General features: G+C 35.3%; 2 protein-coding genes across 8 annotated transcripts; both read right to left on the reverse strand.

Annotated features, from left to right (window-relative positions):
- Window positions 1-4,976: 4,976 nt before the first annotated feature.
- rpl22l1 (ribosomal protein L22-like 1) lies at window positions 4,977-9,649 on the reverse strand. Of its 2 annotated transcripts, none has more exon segments than NR_027625.1 (4): window positions 4,977-5,237; window positions 7,211-7,400; window positions 8,677-8,781; window positions 9,562-9,649. NR_027625.1 is itself a non-coding variant. In NM_001045335.2 (4 exon segments), coding segments are annotated over 4 exon segments (381 nt in total). In that variant the 5' UTR covers window positions 9,571-9,649; the 3' UTR covers window positions 4,977-5,092.
- Window positions 9,650-11,552: 1,903 nt separating this feature from the next.
- On the reverse strand, window positions 11,553-15,031 carry eif5a (eukaryotic translation initiation factor 5A). Of its 6 annotated transcripts, none has more exons than XM_087308382.1 (5): window positions 15,001-15,031; window positions 13,806-13,982; window positions 13,620-13,724; window positions 12,602-12,733; window positions 11,553-12,522 (listed from the first exon to the last, which is right to left on the reverse strand). In XM_087308382.1, exons 2-5 carry the CDS (start codon window positions 13,971-13,973, stop codon window positions 12,460-12,462), a joined length of 468 nt encoding a protein of 155 aa, XP_087164508.1. In that variant the 5' UTR covers window positions 13,974-13,982; window positions 15,001-15,031; the 3' UTR covers window positions 11,553-12,459. The 6 variants fall into 6 exon arrangements, with proteins under 6 accessions (XP_087164508.1, XP_087164505.1, XP_087164509.1 ...); XM_087308379.1 differs by having other exon boundaries at window positions 13,806-13,996; XM_087308383.1 differs by having other exon boundaries at window positions 14,738-15,016.
- Window positions 15,032-19,296: the final 4,265 nt, after the last annotated feature.

The following is a 19,296-nucleotide window of genomic DNA, read 5'->3' on the forward strand; positions in this document are numbered from 1 at the left end:
TTATGTTTGTTGTAAATAAGGCTGTATTTATTCTTTTGCACAATGCTGTGAATAAATTAGAATTGCAAAGAGCAAATGCAGTAAAAATGTGAAACATACATATTTAGTGACGTGCAGTCAAATAAATCGCTAAATGCAGTGGTCAAACTTTACTGTACTTTTCAAATGGCTGTGCAAATATAGTGCTGTCTTGAGCATTTTCAGAAAGTGTCACCAAAATCTGACTTTTTCATAAACAATGTTCATAAACATAAACATATGTTCATAAACAATGGTGTCTAAATTCCACATTTAATCTAGCATAGGCTATATGAAGAAAATGGTAGAGTTGGGCTCAATGACCAGGGAACCCTGCTGAAAAAAACAGCGAAGACCAGCTTAAAAAGTAGCCAAAACGACTCTAAAACTAGCCTGACAAAGCAGCTATGACCACTGATGACCCCTAATAAATATAGAGACTAAGCCAAAGGAAAATAAATGAATGAACAATAATTGTTTAAAATGATTTTAACAACAACAACAACAACATTGAAAACATATACTTAAATTTACATTTTAACTGTTCATGTTAATTCAAATCAAGAACTATGTGATTTTTTTCAAATCACCAGTTAGTTGTAATAAGCATTGCATATTAAATGGACATTAAACTTACTAAGAGCTGAAAAAAAAACAGGCATTTTAAAAGAAAACACTGTACCAGCGTTCACCAGTCACAAACTAATTAGAAAAAGGAACTTGAACCTACATCTATGTGGGAACAACTATTTAAATTCACAGAAACTCTTTATTTAAAGTGAATTTTATTGAATTTTTTTCATGTGGATATATGGTATTTACCCCAGCCAACCACCAGGGGGTGATTAAATTGTTTTGGCTTCATTTTTCAAGATTTGTGCAGCACAACTGGTGCATATTTATAGACTAAATTCAAAAAAAAAAACTATACTATATATATATATATATATATATATATATATATATATATATATATATACATACATATATATATATATATATATATACATATATATATATATATATATATATATATATATATATATATATATATATATATATATATATATATATATATATATATATATATATATAGCAGTTTTATTTACATACATTTTCAAATTATTAGAGTTGGAACATCAAGCCTAGCATGTTCAATAAGAAAAGGTCTGGACAGGGTTTTCTTCAATGCCAAAACTATTAGTAATTTAGTAGATACAAATGAATAATTCGATGACAGAGCTCTGGTTTACGTTACCCCAATGCAATACAAGAATTACATTCAAGAGGTTTGCTACTAACATACATATCCTTACTCCAGCATAAAGTGATGAAAGTAGATTTATTCTTATTCTGCTATTTGTCAGCAGTTCCTTCTAAAAAAGTATGCAGCACAGTAAAAAAGAGGAAGTGTGTCTGGTCAATATGTGGTATAATACAAAAGAGAAAGATTGATTAATCTGTTGTTAGTCTAAACATTTTTCTAAAAAGTAAAGACACAATAGTAATTTAAAAAAAATAATTTTTTTCCCATATTAGTTAATATATTATTTTTCTCCATTTAATCTAGCATAGAATATATGAAGAAAAATGGTAGAGTTGGGCTCAATGACCAGGGAACTCTTGCTAAAAAAAAAAACAGCTAAGACCAACCTGACCAAGTAAAACCAGCTAAAAAGTAGCCAAAACCCCTCTAAAACCAGCTGACCAGCCTGTGAAATCAGCTAAAACCAGCCTCACCAGCTAAGGCTGTTTTTTCAGAAGGGAAAATGTACTTGTATTTACAGAAGTAGGGACAGAATTTAAAGTTTTAACCTATCCCTTAAAGTTAATCTATAAACTATTCTATCTATTTTGTAATGATATGACAAATAACGAGTATTAACTTATAAATCAGACTAGCACATTGATTTTTAAATTTATATAAATTATAACATAAACAATACACGCTGAACTAAACAATTAAGTTTAGATATCCTTGAAAAATGTCATGCAATTCCATGCAAAAGGTAATTTTTGAAAGGCAGCTCTGCTTCTGATATAGTCTACGTGAAGACAAAATTATTCAATAATAGGTCAATAATCATAATGTAAATCGCTAGCAACGGTTGCAGCTTATTTGATTCAAGAACATGGATTGCGGTGTGATTGTATGCTTGTCAGCAAAAGATGTACTTAATCAGGACATACTTTAAAATCATTTTTATTCCGATTAGGATAAAACAAGTTTGTTTTAAACATTACAACACTATTGTAGCTAACTTACAAAGAGTATGTCAAAACAATGCTATTTAAATCAGTGTTGATGTTTTTACGTTTTCAAGTCAATCATTTCATATTCTCAAATTCCAGTTCTTCATCCTTAAATTTCACACAGCCTGTTACTCTGTACCTCCCTCCATTGCTTTTTGGTTGCACATGATCAGTCAATCTGTCTCATATGTTCAAATAACTTCTCGTATATTGCTGGGCTTCTCTGTTTTTCTGCAGAGATGTGTGCTGAAAAGCACAGAAAGATTTGCTTTTGTGTATGGGGTTGCCGCAGTGCATTCCTTTCTTTGGCCTTGAGGACATTTTCACTCTATCTCCAGAATTATTGGACTGAACACGGGCCCGCTTCAAAATTACCTCCTCAAGCCCTTGCTTCCCAAAGTGATTGCTCCTTTCCGAATGTTTCCTGAGCAAGGAGGATGATAAATAGGTGGATTTATCAAGGCGGCATGAATGTTCAGAAAAGTTCCATGGACAAACCAATCCAATGGATATTGTAGCAGAATTTTCAGAAAAACGTCTTCCGTTGTTATCCTGGTTGTTTTGGAGGCTGTGGGATGCATACAGGGGACTCTGCAAAGCAACAGCATGCAGTGGACTGGGATAGCGATATATCCCCTGGTGACCTGGAAGATCAGAACGGTAATTGGGTCGCAAGACCACTTTGGGCTGAAGTACATCTGAAACATCTGGCCAATGGGAGTCTGGATAAAGATCTGCCACAGATCGGAAACCAACTTCAGGAATTGCTTCATCAATTGTTTCATCTCTCTCTTCAAGAGAGCATTTTAAGGAGGCCATAGACCTGTAAAAAGAGCTGACTGAGTCTTCACAAGTTGAAGGGATAGAGTGGCTTTCACAAAAACCTGAGCTTGACCTCGACTGAAGTTCTTGGGGGCTTCTTTCCATCCAGCACAGATGAAGCAGATCTTCAGATGATCGACTGGAACATGACCAAAGTGCTCTAGATTTTACAACCTCATGAAGAGCATCTGCAGAACAACTGCGCTTGAGTTTTAGCCTGAACAAGTCTTCATCCACCCAGTAATGATGCTGTCCTTGTAAAATAGGAGTTGAAGTTGAATTTTCAGAAGCAGCTTCAGTGTTTCCCAGTGCTGTCTCCACCATTACTTTGTGTTTGACTCTCAGGACCTCCAACTCCAAGAGCCCAGCTAAAGTTGCACGAAATCGATCTCTTATGCGTTTTCTCCCTGTGCTGCTGCATGGTGCCGCTTCAGGCTCTTCTCTATGCAGAGCAGTAGAGAACATGCTCAAAACAGGCTGAAGGCTCTGACCTACTGTTTTGCATGCAGGTCTTTATAGAGTCCTTTATATCAATGCAAATGCATTTCAGACCTTTTTGTTGTTCTGTCTATTGATAAGATTTTAACTCACCTTTGACCTCAGGTCAAGAATATGTTAAAGATAACACATGATGCCATCAGTGTGAGACCAAACTTAAAAGTGTTAAGATTTTTAAAATCAATATCAACTTCAGTTATACTTATTCATTCATTTTCATTCGCTTAGTCCTTTTATTCTCTAGAAGTCGCCACAGTGGAATCAACCATCAACTTATCCAGCATGTTTTCCACAGCATATGCCCTTTCAGCTGCAATCCAGTACTGGCAAACACCCATTCACTCTTACATTCCCAAACATATGCTATGGACAATTTAGTTATTCAACTCACCAATACCACGTCTTTGGACTGTGGGGGAAACCGGAGCACCCAAAGGAAACTCCACGCATGCCAGTCAGGACCCGAATCAGCCAGCCCGACGACAGTGCTAACCATTGAGTCTCAATTCTTCATTACTATCCTGTATATTATTTTGAGCGTCAAAGCCCCATTAAGTGCCTACATCACATAACATTTACACAAAGTTCATGTAAAATAATATAAAACACCACCTATTTTGATTGTTAATTATTAAAATACATAAAGCACCAGCTATTACAAATAAATTATTTCTTAAATGTTAAACTATTCTGAAAATGGGTAAAACTGAATGCAATATATTGTTAACAGACAGTTGAATTTGAGAATAGGCAAAAAGGAAAAAAAGGGAAACTTGCATGATGAAAAATTGCTATGGGTAATAACTATAATAAAATGGAGATTTTTGCCTCAGTAGATGATTAAACCATCAGTACTTTGAATTAACAAACTTAGTGTAATTAATTTGCATTTTATAAAAAAAATTTTTAGTTGAAAAGATCTAGATATAAATTTAAAGTCAAATGGATCATCAAATTTAAAAGACTTTGTCCTGCAACTAACGCACAATTCAAAAAGCATATAAACTGCCCCCTATATTGGTCTTAAACACTTGAGTTGCCAAAATAATGCTAGTAATTTAATCAAAATTCTAAATTAATACAGTGGCTTTTGCACCATTTCTTAATGATATTAAATATTTAACTCTTAAAATTTTAAATGCAGCTTGATTCTGAGTTTTCAAAACAAGACTTAACAGTCACATTTACAAAGCATGTGATACATTTAAATCTTAATCTCTTCATGTTCACGTACTGTTACTACTGTAATTATTAACAGAGTTTCATCACAGCCACAGACTCACCTTATCAGACACCAGCAACTTTCTTAGACTCATCCCAACTCGATTATATAATCAAGCTCATCACAAGTCAATTACCGCAACAGAAGCAAACAAGAAACTCAATTTTTGTGTGTATCCTTTTATTTCTAAACAGTCAACAAAAACACAGTCTTGCATTTGAAGCTGGAGCAGTTTATACAAGACGCAGATACACCCATCAGGCAGATTCAGTACAGTGCTCATTCATCAGCATCAGACTCTTCATCATCTTGACTGATCTGGAAGTAGCGCAGCTCATAGCTTTCCTTATCAGATGCTACAACCCTCAGCCAGTCTCGCAGGTTATTCTTCTTCAAGTACTTCTTTGTGAGGTACTTCAGATACCTGAGAAACACAGGGTTGTTAATATACAGACAAAAACAAAAGGGGAAAAACACTTTTAAGAAGCTGGGGCTGGATACACAAATCATAAGAATTTTTTTCTTGACTGCCATTTTTCTTCTTGGTAACTACTACAGACACTGTGTTCCATTCGGAAGGGCTCATCCATATGCCCTAATCCCTTTGAAGCTGTCACTCTAGAGCAGGGGTTCCCAAACTCGGTCCTGGAGGACCACTGTCCTGCAGAATTTAGCTCCAACTAGCCTCAACACACCTGTCAATATATTTCTAGCAAAGCCTATTTAGAGCTTGATTAACTAGCCCAGGTGTGTCTGATTGGGGTTACATCTAAACTATGTAGGACACCGACCCTCCAGGACCAACTTAGGGCACCCCTGCTCTAGACTGACAGCTTCAAAGGGATTAGGGCATAGGGATGAGCCAATCTGCACGGAGCACAGGCTGTTTCTCTTGCGTATTTGTGTTCTAGTATAACATAATCATCAACTGTCAAGTTCAGTTCCTATACTCAAGACCGCAAGAAAAGACGATGTAAGAACCAAAATGTTTTTTGATAGAGGATGCACTGAATGCTGACTTGAGCGAAGCAGTTTTTACAAGTACCAAAAGTCATAGTCACAAACTAGTGCAGAAAGTGCAGCAATTTATATTAATGTTTATTATTAAAGTTCAGAGATTAAACTTATCTCAGGAGTAGCCCTAAATAGGATTGTGAATGAGGAATTCACAAGTTGAAGGCAAACACATTAAAGCCCAATCCCAATTCTATTTTTGTAAATTTTTCTAAATTTACCCCTAAAAATGTGACACCACTACAGCACCTGCACATGTCATCATATGTCATTGCGATCTCATGCTTCATATGAGATTGACGATGGTGACTGCTGTAGTTGTTCCAGTTGTGTTATTTTTGGTATTTATCTTCAGGAAATCACAGAACACAATGATATCATGTTATCATAATGATATAATGTGTCAATGAGATCATAACTATACTGTGCATTTACACCGTGGCCATATTCATCCATGTAAACACACGAAAACAACATTAACATTGTACCAATGTAAAAAGGTAATTCCCAGCCACTAGACTTTTCTGACAGGGTATTCCAGTGTCACTGAGTGACAAAATGTTTCAAGGGCTATCTAGCCCTTCCCCTAAGCCCTAAACCTTCAAGCTTAATAGAATTAGAAGACCCCCACCCTTGTAAACGCGCAAAATGAGAGGTAGGGGAAGGGCTATGGGGTAGAATAGAGATTGGGCCTAAGGGTGTTTACTTGCTGAAATTCATATAAAAATCTTCTTTATTTGTTTTGTGCAAAGTATCTTTGTAAGGCTTTTGTACACATAATATATATTGGAAAGGAAAACATTTGTATGAAAGCTGTAAGGACCATCAGGAAGATCGCAGCCTTTCGTATCTCTCAGGATGCTTTGTGTTCTTGTGGTCTTTCAAGGTAACAGCATTAGTAAGTTTCCATTCTCTTAGTTCTGAATACTGATAAACAGCAGGTGTACAACACCAAAAAGTCATCAGTTGTATGCTTTGAAATCCCCTTCAAAATGGTGGCCACAACTGTTTTCACAATGACGTTCCCTTCGGAGGAAGATATATCCTGATTGGAATGCACAGAGAATATTTTCTATTCCAAAAAAATTTAATAAATGTTTTAATTTTCTTCCCAATTCTTAGAGCCGCTATTATGGGTTTCAGAAAATCACCTTCAATGTAGTAAAACAGCTCTGAGTAAATGAAAATGTCCAGCTTTTAAATCTGAAAGAGCCCCATGGATAAAACTATTGTTTCTCACTTAAAATATCACACATTTCTCATTTTAATTAAACTTCTAAAATTAAAAAAAAAAAAAAAAAAGATTTTCATGAATCCAGCCCCAGCACTGCTGAAATATTGGATGGACCTAAATTTAATCTGTAATGAAGGAGCAGATCTCACCTTTTAGAGAACTGCTTCTCTGACGTGACGTTGATCTTGTTCTTCTGACGCACAATTTGCACTACATTGCCCAGGTTGCCTGTTTTGCCATTAACCTTCACCTTCTCTTTCAGAAAGGTTTCCTGTTAGTGATAAAACAGCATGACCACTAGGGAAGAGAACCCTAGGCATTCAACTAGGGAAGGGAACCCTAGTTAAGACACAGCATTAGTGATGCAACTATCTGAACCAAACTAATAATATGCATGAAAAAACTAGTGTTTGCTAAAAAAGGTTTAGAATAATATAATTACTTCCAAATATCTAAAGAGATCTACAATATACATCATGGTGTTAATTACAAACGGGGTTGGAGGGATTGAACCCCTTAAAGGACATGAAAACATGATGTATAGGGGGTCAGCCTTTTAATACTGAAAAATAGTCTGATCGGTTTATTAAATCATAATGTTATTCATTAAAATAATAAATAACATGAACATACATTTGACCACCCCTATAATGGTTCATACCATTGTGAAAGCATAATTATGCCAGTCTATGCAAGAAAAAAATTTATTCAAGTTTGAAACTGCAGATCTAGAGCACTGATAGACATTGTGAATGTTCACGAGATGTAATAGATCTCATAAAATAGGTGTCTTTATTTACATAAAGCCTGAAAGTGAAGTCAAATTAGACAGTCTGATCTAAAATAATGCCAGAAATAGATACTCAGAGAATACTGTAGATCAGAATACACGAATCCTTAAAAAAACGGAAAAGTTAAATATGTTTAAACAAATTAGATGTAATTTAAATAAATATATAATTGACTTAAGCGTTTTTTACACAAACTAACATTACTGAAAAGTTGACCCCCTGCTCAACGTATATTTCGCACACTGATATATGACTTCTTAATGTCTTGGAATTTAAACTAGGGTATATGCCGAGCTAGTGTTTTTCCCATACTGATAAACTTCCGGTGACCTGTTATTGTGAACTTTTTTCCATTTTATACGGTTCCTTTTACAGCATTGATGTTGTAATGTCATTAAAATACATTCAGTTAAATAAACTTTGGCATTCATTTAGTTGCTCAAGTGTAAAACTAGACAAAAAGCAGTTTACTTGCACGCACCTGTCAGAATCAGCAGGCTTGCGCAGAAGATTTATTAAATATACTTGGGTAACATTAATGCTCAAAGATATCGGGGGAAAATGTAATTTAATGCAGTGCTTCTTGTACAATTTAAGACCCACTTTATATCAGATATCACTCAGCCAGTGGAGATCGCAGATTTTTAAAGAAAACAGACCTTAAACGCGCCGGATTTTGCTTTGGCATACAATTCGCAGAAAGCGCTCAACCCAGGTTACTGGCAAATTAAAAGTCCTATTAGCATGCTTCGGCATATACCCTATTGCCAGACATTAAGACCAATCGGTCATCGGTTTTTACCATTTATTAAAATAAAACTTACAAAGTTTGCAGAATCGAGAATCCCATCCTCCACAGGGTGAGTGCAGTCCAGGGTGAACTTCCAGCAAGCACCCTTTTTATTCTTTCTCACAACAGTCTGCCTTTTCTGAAGAAATATACACCATTACAAATAAATCTTGAAATAATTATGCTATAAAACAAATGATCAAACTATCCAAAAAAAAAACAAAAAAAAACGCATGTTTTAATATACAAGAGATGAATTGTTGATCACTAAATAATATTGCTTTTGTTTTAAACATCTCAAAATACATATTTAATTAGATAAATTGTAAACATTTTATTGAAAGTCTGACAATACTTGGGTATTTTTTGTAAAAACACACCGCAAACGTGGAGCATGCTGAATTTATTTGATAACCTAAAACTATAGTATGAAAAATGTATCATTACACCAGATGGTGAAAGTTTGAGCAAGTAAAATGATTTCTTGCTATACAAGTTAATCCTGCTGTATAAAGCCATGGTTCCCTTTGGTCCTTGATTTTGAACGCTTTACCAGTGTACAACAGTTTACAAGTGTACCACTTGATGAGTGGATTTTTTTACTCCACTAAAACTCTAAATTAAGTTATAATGTAATGTAAATTCAAAGAAACACCAATTAAAACACTGAAGACTGATGTGAGTGTCTTTAAATATTAACCAAATACGTTCATGTTTGAATGAGTTGGTCGGGTTACACGCTCTTCCACGTGTCTCACAATTATAACTCCATCTAATGATATCACATGTAATTTCATTAAGAAAAAGTAACTCTGAACAACACATTACACGTAAAATATCGTATTTGGTATTTAATTTACACTAAAATACCAAATTTACCACATTTAGATATAAAGACCGGTCCACGGTCGAAACATACCGGTGCCATCTTGGTGAGGTTGGCGTGAAAGAGGATGTGACGTATGTTCGCGCGAGCCTTCGCAACATTTCGCACACCTGATTGGCTGCTGGTTTGGGAGGATTCAAGCTTGCGTTTCCTTCGAATCAGCGGCAAAGAATTTGTGAACGAGTCATTCTTTAGAGTCGACTCTTTTGAATTTGGTAAACCACCGCGGATCTCCGATCGGTTTAACAGTTAAACAAAACAGGTGGGTACATTTGAAATAACTTATTGAATTAAATGTATTATTGTATAAGTTCGGTACCACTTATACTAGCGTCTGTATACCAGCCCAGTTTTACAACAAATATCTTTATAGTTACTCAGTAAAGCAAAACCATGTGGGATTTCTGGTACAACTACGTTTAAAAAGATCTATCAGAATTTCGGTATTTTAATTTCTAAATAGCCTTTCCCCCCTAGACATCCCAATTAGCATTAATCCAATAATAATTAAATAAATGAGGATATATATATATATATATATAAACTGTATACATATACTTAAATTAAAATTACCTTGAGTTTTAACTTACTTTTTTTATGAAAAAGTTTAAAAGAAAATGTACGAAATTTGCTTGTTGAATTTTCATATCAAACATCATATAATTATATGCAACATTAAACATTTAAAGTGATTAAGGACTCTTAAATATAAAATATATTCCACAACCAAGTTTTTCTTTCACAATTGAATGTTTTATGATTTTATTTTGATTGTATTTCCCTAATATTGATTACACAAACCTACTTCAATTCAACATACAACATGCAATAATTTGCATGCTTGGTATCGGCAATTTGAACCAGATCTTCAGATCAGATTATCACCCCAATGAAGACTAACAAGCACATATATTTGAACATTTACAAATACACAGAGTCAGAAGGCAGATCTGGGATCTGCTTACCTAGTAAGGAAGCATGACTCACCCTTACATCACTGCAGGCATACCAGGACAAAGCTGGGTGAGGCCTCAGCAGCCACATGGCCACAACCTGACTTGCCAGTTTTTGGGCATATTTGTAGACCTCTGCAAATTTAGAGCTTTTGCTTTGCATAAAATTTTAATGCCTATCAGCTACAAAATTGCTCAAAGATTGAAATGAACCCTCTTGACTTAATTTATGCAAAGACCTGATCATACATGTAATATGCTTTGACTTTAGAGAGTGCGCTCATGGGAGCCAGTTATTAAATGAAGTTTGAGTACTGCAATGCCACATGCCTCCCAGAATGGACTGCAATACTTTCATTCAGTCAGCGCTGTCTGGGCAGCCGGCCATAATCGGGAAATGAGTGTTTGGCTCCACCCATGCAGAGGATTTGGCAGTCCATCCCAACAAATCTTTCCATTTTATTTCCCAGTAACTGTGCCGACTTTCTAAAATTACATCTCATATCATTTCAACATTTATGTTCTTGATGCGTTAATTTATCATTCAAAACCATACAATACACATATGTATTTGTATTCATGTTTAATATATTTTACCTTTAATTTGAGAACATATAAACATTGCAGACTGTGCTACTAAACAATTGTGATGCTCCCAGTATAATAACCTCATAAAGTCACCGTCTAATTAAAGTAGAACATCTGTACCTTATTAAACTGTATTGTCCAAAACACCAGACACGTTAGAATAGGTAATATTTAAAGAAACACAAAAATTCTCCATTGTAGGGCTGGCTGACCATTCAGACAAAAACGATCACAATCTGAATGGATTATCCCTATTTTGAGATTTATCATCTAATAGATCCAGACCAGAACAAGTCTAGGACTGATTGAACAACTTAAAAATACTGCATTAAAGATCACAAAATAAAAGAGATCAGCCACCCCTACTCCAAAGACCGTGTGATAAAATTGTTCATGTGTTAAAAGCTTTGAAAACAAGCTCTACCATACTTCTAGAAGTTCTTAATACTGATCAAGCGCTTTATTAAAACAACATAAAATAAATAAGGTAATCTATTACGTTTTTATTTTTGCTCTCTCAAGTCAGGTGACAAAGGCCTCGAGTGATCAAAAGGAAGAATTGAACTCACATCAAGATTTAGTCCTTAAGAGCTTGAGCTCATTCTGGGGCAGCACTGATAAGAGCCTACCTGGAGACAAATACAGGCTTCAACACTTTATTTAAGGTTGCCAATGACAGCCAAAAATCAAGCTGGCTGCTATTGTGTTACAGAGGTATTCGCACATGGCCATCACATCCTTTCCACTTCTGAACAATTAGAGACTGGCATTGAGGAGGACATTTCACTGGAGTTTATTTCTCGGGTTTACTTGAGAAGGTACTCAAAAGTACTGGGAAGTGCCAACTACCCGCGTGCATCTTGTTTTGGGGTGGAGGTTGGGTTAGAGGCATTCAATTGAGCAAAATGAATTATAGTGCCAGCGTGGCACAGATCATGTAAGGAGAAAAGTATGGCACCCATAGAGGGAGGAGAAAAAAAAAAAGTTCAGTGTCAGTTTGGGGAGGTTTTTCTCTTCCTTGTATAAATCCTGCAAATTAATTACCGTTTCGAAATTCAAGAATATATATAAAAAGGAAAAATGGATCCCATTATTTAACATTCAGGAATGTAAGTGGTAAAAACTTGAGGGGGGAAAGTGTGGAATGGGGAGGTTGAGGTGGGGTAAACACTGACAATAATAAACCTCTTACCCGAGAGAATGCCAACTGACTCGACAAGTCCAGCACAGTATTGGAAGGAGAAGAAAAAAGGAATACAATCACAACAAAAAAATTGAGGTTGCTTGTGAAGGCCATAGCTTTGGTGACAAATAAAACCAAAAGAAAAACAAATGCGAGAGATTTGTTAAAGTGTAGCATGTTGCAGCCTGAGCAGCCCAGTCTCTCTTTCTATTTGGTCATGGGTTTGAGAGCCACTGCAGATTCTTCGCCCATAGCTGAAAGCACAGTCACCTGCCAAACAATGGAGAGCAATGAGTGGCTGACATTCACCAAATAAACCAAACACATTTGCTCAAACAGGTACACTTACCAACATTTCTTCACCAGCTGCAAATTTGTTTTCGATTTCTTTGCCCAGGTCACCGTCTGGCACACGCAAGTCCTCACGCACATCACCGTTGTCCATCATAAGAGAGAGGAATCCCTCGCTGATGTCAACCAACTAGAAACAGCAGAGAATGACGGCTCTTTTAAAGTTACAAACTCTTTGGGATAATTGGGCATTTAAACCATTAATAGCTGGAAAGGATTAATCATAGGAAAAAGATATTACAAATGTAAAAATTTTAATGTAGTACAAAACTAAATCTTTTAATTTTTATGGTTAAAACTAGCTAAAAAAGCAACTAAAGCTAAACAATATACGGAAACTTCAATTGGCTAAAGTGAGTTTAGAAATGGTTAAATCACTAAATAAAATAACTCACAGATAAAGCATTTGTAAAAGTTAACTTCAATTTCTAAATTGATTTAATAAATAATATTCCCCTGGTTAAAGTTGGTTTAAGTAATACAATTCCAGTGGCAACCTTAATAAACTTGTTACTAAAAATTAATAAGTCATAAATGTTAAAAAAATGTTCATATTTCAAATACCAAATCTAAACTAGCTCAATTAAAATTGTTAATTTAAAACCAATAGCAAATAAAAAAAAAAATAACCATACACTTGCTAAATGCCCCCAGTGGAAAAACACTTGCCTCAGGTAAACAATTAAAAAGAAATGACTGACCTCAAAGCAAAAAAACAAAACAAAACCAATAGAAAGAGACATACTAAATTCAATTCAAATGCAATGCAAAATATGACAATAACATTTCCACACCCACCAGATAATCATTATAACTGAAAGAACTGTGACAACAAAACGCTAAATAAACCGACAAGTCACTATGTTGGAGGCTGTACACTTTGCCTTCCTTATGCAGAACATGAGCTACAGGCAGATTTATTCAACTGAAATGACTTGTATGTAGTGACAACAAACTACACCAAAAGAGCATTTTCTCCCATTTAAATATGAATTACAAAGCCACGCAGGGCTCACCTGGTAGTCATTTCTTTTGATGTTAGGCACGTCCATGTTGTGGGTGGAGGGGCAGATATCTTCATACTTCTTATTTGTGAAAATGTCAATTCCAACCAGGTGAACCTACAAAGAGAGACCGGCATAATAAACACCCACAATCTGACATTAAAACCTGCCATGCAAAAAAACATATCCAAACATTACCTTTGCATGACCGTGCTTGCCAGTCTTAGAGGTGGACATTTCAACAATTTTGCAGGGGCGACCCTTCAGCACCACAAACCCGTTCTTGCGCAGGGCGCTGCACTGCATGGGGTAAGTGGCAGAAGCCCCGGCATCTCCGCTGGCGAAATCAAGATCTGGATCTGCCATGATGGGGATCTAAACAAGGGGCACTGGAGGGGAGAATGACAGTATATGAGTGGGTTTGGATGTCAAAAATAGCACAAAAGAACAAGTGAGAATGAGCCAACTTTCTAATCTATGAATTAGTCATGCAATTGAACGTCACCAAAATACACAGTTAACTGAAGCTGAAGTATTTAATATTTAAACAAATTAAATCGACTGTATCAGCCTTTTATCATTCAGTCAAACCTGCCGCATCATGCTACTCTAATTTCAACACTCTGTGGATCCGATTGCGACAAACCAACTGTTTAACTTGATCAAACTGCACCTGACAGAGGTTTTAGTGGACGAATGTGTCTTTTAAACACTTATCGAGTTTAACGCCACACTTTACAGTTGCTATTTTGCACTCGATAAACACAATGAGTACGTCGAACCAGGCCAGATGGGCTTTCAATGTGCTAGTTATGATAACTTGGCATATCGCGCGTTCACTAGAAAGACTAGCTAACAACGATAAACAGAGTAACTCGTGAAGTCGTTAATTAAACGTCATCGGTGGCAGAAAAACGAGCATTAAACCGCGCGAAGCATGTCCGATTCGCGTGGCGCACGTCAACGTGGTTTCGCCGCTGATCAATGACTCGGCTAATCGGCTAACGCCCCATTCTTCCATTTAATGGAGCATTTCCAACACAGGTAAACACAACAATTGTTGAGGTGTACCGACGCGACCAATGCGGGCAAAACACGTCTCGTGCGGTTAGCGAAAGTTCCTCACGTGCCTGTATTTCAGTCAAGTCACCGCGCGCTAGGAAGGCCTGCGAGTCGCGCGTGCGGCTGTTTGCTTGCGGCCTGTGAACCAGAGCCGCTCCACGAGCCGTCCGTTAACCAAGCGCCGTTACGCGTTTTTTTCAAGACGATCCGGTCACGTTCACCGTCGAGACGCACGCGCTCAACGCAGACGGCGTTTTCCGGAAACCATAAACGCAGAAAAGTTGTGTGTTATTTTTCATTACAGTTCAAACACGCTCCATGCAGCACTTACTTCCAAGAAAAAAAGGAACGTCAACGCGCATGCGCGGCCAATTTTAATGCGGCATCCGTACAGTGGGCGGGATTCCTCTTCTTCTGCAGGGTGGAGGACGCTTCGAGTCGCGTGTGTGTGTTTGCTGCCTCTCAGCGCTCAGGACCACGGGATTAAATTTAACGAAAGGTGACTTTTTATCCATAGAAATCTAATATAAAGCCCTGTTTTTCCTCTTTTTGGAATTGTCAAAATTCTAACCAAACTATTAATTTTACACTTTTGCAATTTTTCTGGGACTGGTAACGTTTTATTGAAGCATGTTTTGTATTTCATTTAAGCAATACAATTGCACAATACCCAACAAGCATTATTTGCTTTTAAAAGATGTCTCATAGACATCTAAACATGGTAGTCTTGGCTAAAATAAGACTAAAGTTGAGCTGTCTGTGAAAATCTAATAGACGTCTAAGAATAGGCCAAAACTAGACTAGTCATCAAATAAACAGAAATCAACTACTACACATATGAAGTCTGTCCATTCTTTTGGGCTATTCTCAGATGTCTAGTAGATTTTCATTGACATCCCAAGTTTAGGCTTGTTTTAGCCAAGCTGTCTATGTTTAGATGTTATAGATAATAGTTCTATTAGACGACTATTAAACTCAAAATAGTTTGCTGGGTAGCATCATATATAAATATATATATATATATATATATATATATATATATATATATATATATATATATATATATATATATATATATATATATATATAATTAAAAAGCGACATATATATATGTTTGGATTCATACACAAAGTCAAATCTGTATAATTGTCCTCGACAAGAATGGAGCCTAATAACATTAGCAGTGGTAAAGAAAGTTAGCAAACAAACAAATGTAATTAATCATGTAGATGACAAAACACTTAAAAAACATGTTATATTTAAAAAGGCAAAGAAAATGCTGTTTTAGATATACACGAGCACACTGTGTGAGTTCCCAGAATCTGAAATATTTCCACGTTTCCATTTTAAAGTCTCCTCATTCATAAACTCTTAACTCCATCTGTATTAAAAAAAATTAGCAAAAATTGGAGATTTGAAATAGAAAAGAAACTAACGTGAAGCCTGACTAACATGAAATCCTTCTTCATGCTTTATCATGTTTGATATGCAGGGCTTCCCTCTAAACATAAACACACAGAGTATTGATTATAGGCATGGGACGATAACTGTTTTCAAGTTATACTACAGTTTGGAAGTCAAGGTTTTAAAACTGCCAGCATTTTCTGCTATATCGTTACAGGTATGTGTGAGATTTTATTTTAGTTTTTAAGGACAACAGTATCTCCAGCAGAAAAGATCTCCAAAAATGCAGTTTTAAATTGTAAAGAAATCAGTGTTTCTGAAACAAATGAAGACAGAAGTCAATGATTCATATGCATTATTTAGCCTGACATGTTTCTCAAAATAAAAAGTGCAAAGGGGAAAAAAGGTTCAGTTTTTTTACCCAGACATTTAAAAAGAACATATTTTAGAGCAGTCGTGATATTTTCATCCAAGGCTATCATTATCACATCAGAATGATTTACCGGCCCGTGCCTAATTGATTAACAAGACCAGAATAGATCCACAGACAATCCTAAACTAAAACATTTTTGCAGTTATCAGGGTTGAATTTATTTCATTAGGAAAGAGCACAGAACAATACTGCATTAAAATAACAAACCAACAACTTATAACAAAACAAATCAACAAAGTTCACTTTTATCTCAAAGCACTATTTCAAAACACAGCAAAAGAAAATCATCTTCTTGAAATATGAAAACAGCAATAATAAAACTGCTTCCTTCCATACCTGCGTTTAAGCGCTGTACAAAACAATAAATTAAACAAATCAGGGTATCAAGTGAAACTAGATTGTAAAAACATATTACAACCTTAAAAGATTCATTTTTAGAAGCTTGAATTGCACAAAAGGAATTTTAGTGACTGTTGTTTGTTTGATATGCACCACATAATTGTCAGTAATAAAAAAAGGAACACTCACTATATGGACTAGGCACAGTTTAGATGGGATCGCCATCTCTTAAAATCCAGGCTACATTTAAAGTTACCATTTGGAATAAACCTCTAGTTTAATAGCCTTACATATATATTAATATAACACTAAAGCCTCAATAAATGCCCAGTCTCAGCTTTGAATGTTTAACAGAAGGTTTCTGATCTTAAAAACGTCACCACTTCTCATTAGAGTCAAAATGCCTGTATTGTGGTTGTTTTACAGGCTTGAAAAACTTAAACACACACATACGTCCAGTCACACCATAAAAATAACAGCCAGTATCCAGAAAGCTCAGTTGTGCTATAAATCTGTTTAATTATACGCAAAAATTAAGAAATACAGAAACAAAACAGCTCACTCAGCCCGAATATAAAGGATGTACTTACGGTCCATATTTATAAAGAAATTGAGCTCAAGCACACATCGTAAGACTTTTCACACATGAGAGAGGGAATGATAAAATCGACGACCTCACAGTTTACATCTGTGTTGATAAAATGAATGGGAAGACCCCATCAGAAAACCTGCACACACATCCACTCAGTTCACAGTTTGATGGACACACACACACACACACAAAAAAAACAAGTCTCAAATGATAATAGACGTGTCAAGTGAATTTCACACTATTGCCCTTACAGAACAGTAATGAAAATATACAAAAGTCTATAAAGGACTGTTGTGTCATGTTTCTATACATTTGGAAATAAAATGCCATGTCATTTGGACTTCAAGTCTATTAATGGGTGATTCTGCAATTAGAGGCATTTTTGAATACTTAAATTGTTGCTTTTCCCCCAAATGTTATGTAAATGATTAGAAATGAAATAATTAAAATCTGATGGCTTTGGTGTTTATTGTTTCCAGATTGGGCGGTTTTGAATTTGATTGTGCAGGTAAAAAATGACATAGGCGGGTAATGAAAATTTGGGCGGTTTTGTAATGGCATGCCCGCCAGCTCCGGTCTTCACTTATAAACCTGTTATGATCTCCCAAAGTGATGACATACCCCCAGTTCTTCACCTACAAATGCTTAAAACGGTTTTGATCTTCCAAGGACACTGGAAGTCTTTGGGCTGGAATCAGTCAGCTACATCTGGCAACACTGATGGTGTTAATGGCAATTTTGAAATAATGTGACAGTTGTGTGCTTGTTAAAAATTATGAATGTGAAATAAAATTTCGGTAATGACTTCTATTAAACCTACATAAATGTAGTGGCATAATAATACTTGGTGTGGGGAAAAGACAGAATTTTTAATAATGTGAAAGCTTTGTATTTGTGAATCAAAATTCTGCAAATGACTCTTAATCGTGTGATATAAAAGTCAAAATGCTTGGTATTGTGGTAATGACAGTACTATTGAACATACAGATTTTTGTAAAATTCAAATTTCAGTAATGACACAAACTTTTTACAATAAATTATAATGCTTTGAATAATGAAACTGGCAGATAAATTACCAAATTTCAAATAATTAAAATAATTTTGATAATGGTTTAACTTTAAAGAAAATATATTGAAATAACTTGATGGTTGTTTGTTGAATGTCTGATTCAAACCCCTAATAATCTAATTTTAAGCCATAAAATTGTACACCTTTTAAAAATTTAAATAGATTTTGAAAAAAAGTTTGACCACTTACTGCGTTTATTTTTTGAGAATCAAAATTCCGGAAATGACACTAAATAATCTGATATAAAAATCTAAATGCTTGGTATGGACTGTTGTTTGTTAACTATTTGTATGTGAATTTAAATTTCGGTAATGACTTCTAGTAAATCTACATAAATTTAGTGACATAATAATGCTTGATATGGTGGTAATGGCAGTATTTTTAAAATTGTGAAGGCTGTGTAATTTGATTTTGTTAATCAAAACTCCGTGACTATGTGAAGCTGATGTGAGTGAGTGATGTGAAGCCATAAAATTGTATTCATTTTCAAAATTTAAGCAGATTTAGAAAAATTTATTTGAAAACTCGGTTAATTTTTTGTGAATCACAATTCTGGAAATGACACTAAATAATGTATATAAATATCAAAATGCTTGGTATTTTGGTAATGACAGTACTATTGAAGATACAGATTTTTGTAAAATCAAAATTTCGGTAATGACACAAACTTGTAACAATAAAATTATAATGCTTTAAATGACAGATAATGACCAAATTTCACATGAATTAAAATACTTATGATGACGGTTTAACTTTAAAGAAAATATTGAAATGACATGGCAGTCGCTTG

This window comes from Danio rerio, chromosome 24, assembly GCF_052040795.2.
Source record: "Danio rerio strain M-AB ecotype USA chromosome 24, GRCz13ab, whole genome shotgun sequence".
Classification (NCBI taxonomy): Eukaryota; Metazoa; Chordata; class Actinopteri; order Cypriniformes; family Danionidae; genus Danio; species Danio rerio.

What these genes read in the sequence shown, in the direction of transcription:
- eif5a (XM_087308382.1), bottom strand. Translation starts at nt 13,973, where the DNA reads ATGGCAGATCCAGATCTTGATTTCGCCAGCGGAGATGCCGGGGCTTCT. An exon ending in GCAAGCACGGTCATGCAAAG is followed by an intron (nt 13,725 to 13,805) that starts GTAATGTTTGGA and finishes CTCTCTTTGTAG; the next exon opens with GTTCACCTGGTTGGAATTGA. An exon ending in TCAAAAGAAATGACTACCAG is followed by an intron (nt 12,734 to 13,619) that starts GTGAGCCCTGCG and finishes TGCTGTTTCTAG; the next exon opens with TTGGTTGACATCAGCGAGGG.